The 792-nt window shown below is 44.8% G+C and overlaps 1 protein-coding gene across 1 annotated transcript in view; it reads right to left on the bottom strand.

The window, feature by feature from the left end:
- Positions 1–582: 582 nt before the first annotated feature.
- The window catches only part of MELLADRAFT_114346 (uncharacterized protein), a gene marked incomplete at both ends in the record, with an annotated part of 2,574 nt that continues 2,364 nt past the window's right edge, over positions 583–792 (bottom strand). The window contains one exon of the mRNA XM_007419239.1: positions 583–752. Within this exon, the coding sequence (XP_007419301.1) occupies positions 583–752 (170 nt within the window). The remainder of the gene's footprint in view (positions 753–792) is intronic.

Below are 792 nucleotides of genomic sequence, written 5' to 3'. Positions count from 1 at the left end.
CATATGTTATATGTAGAACTCCGTCAGCCGAAACTCAATCTTGAGTCCTTCTCCCCTTCATTTTTTTTAGAAATGATGCACTTGAGCCATTATGTATTGATGAATCATGCCAAGGAGTGTTTAACAAAAAGGGAAGGAGCATAGTTTCAAGATTAAGGCAAGCGATTGTAGAGTTCTGGGTGCAATTTCTCGGGAAATGGATGCAAAGTGTGACTGACTGTCGCAATGACTTTTATGACGAGGAGGTGCTTGACAAGTTGAAGCCCTAAAGTTTAATCAACCTTCTTTGCCCGATCAGATCAAAACAAATCAAAGCTTTCCTTGTATTGGGACTGAAGAGTATGTCATCAAGAACAAGAGCCGTTTGCTTCGGGCGGCCATTGACCTTCAGAGGCTGGATGCCATTTTTGGAACCATGGCACATTAATAGTGTAACTACAGTTGAAGAAACTACAGTTTACAGAATTGTACTCAGGTCCCCTCAGGTCCAGCCAATCTTCGATGCAGCTTATCTCCTCAGACTTCAACTCATTTTTTTGCAATGTTTGTGTGGTCTACGATTCGTCAGGTCGGCACCCACGCCTACTCAACGGCCTCTTCGAAACCCACCACGGTCACCAGCTCAGGGTCACTCAAATGGATCGCGATGGGCGGTGTAGGCCTTGGAGCCGGATATGTGAGTTGATGGATGATCTCTCGTGTGCGATTATCATGACTTTGGGCGTAATCTCCTGAGTGGCGCTTATCTTGCGCTGTGGATAACTAAGCTGATTACATCATCTTATGCTTCTT

This window comes from Melampsora larici-populina, assembly GCF_000204055.1.
Source record: "Melampsora larici-populina 98AG31 unplaced genomic scaffold MELLAscaffold_149, whole genome shotgun sequence".
In the NCBI taxonomy this organism is placed as follows: Eukaryota; Fungi; Basidiomycota; class Pucciniomycetes; order Pucciniales; family Melampsoraceae; genus Melampsora; species Melampsora laricis-populina.
The sequence above is the reverse complement of the archived record's forward strand: the minus strand, read 5'-3'. Positions and strand labels throughout refer to the sequence as shown.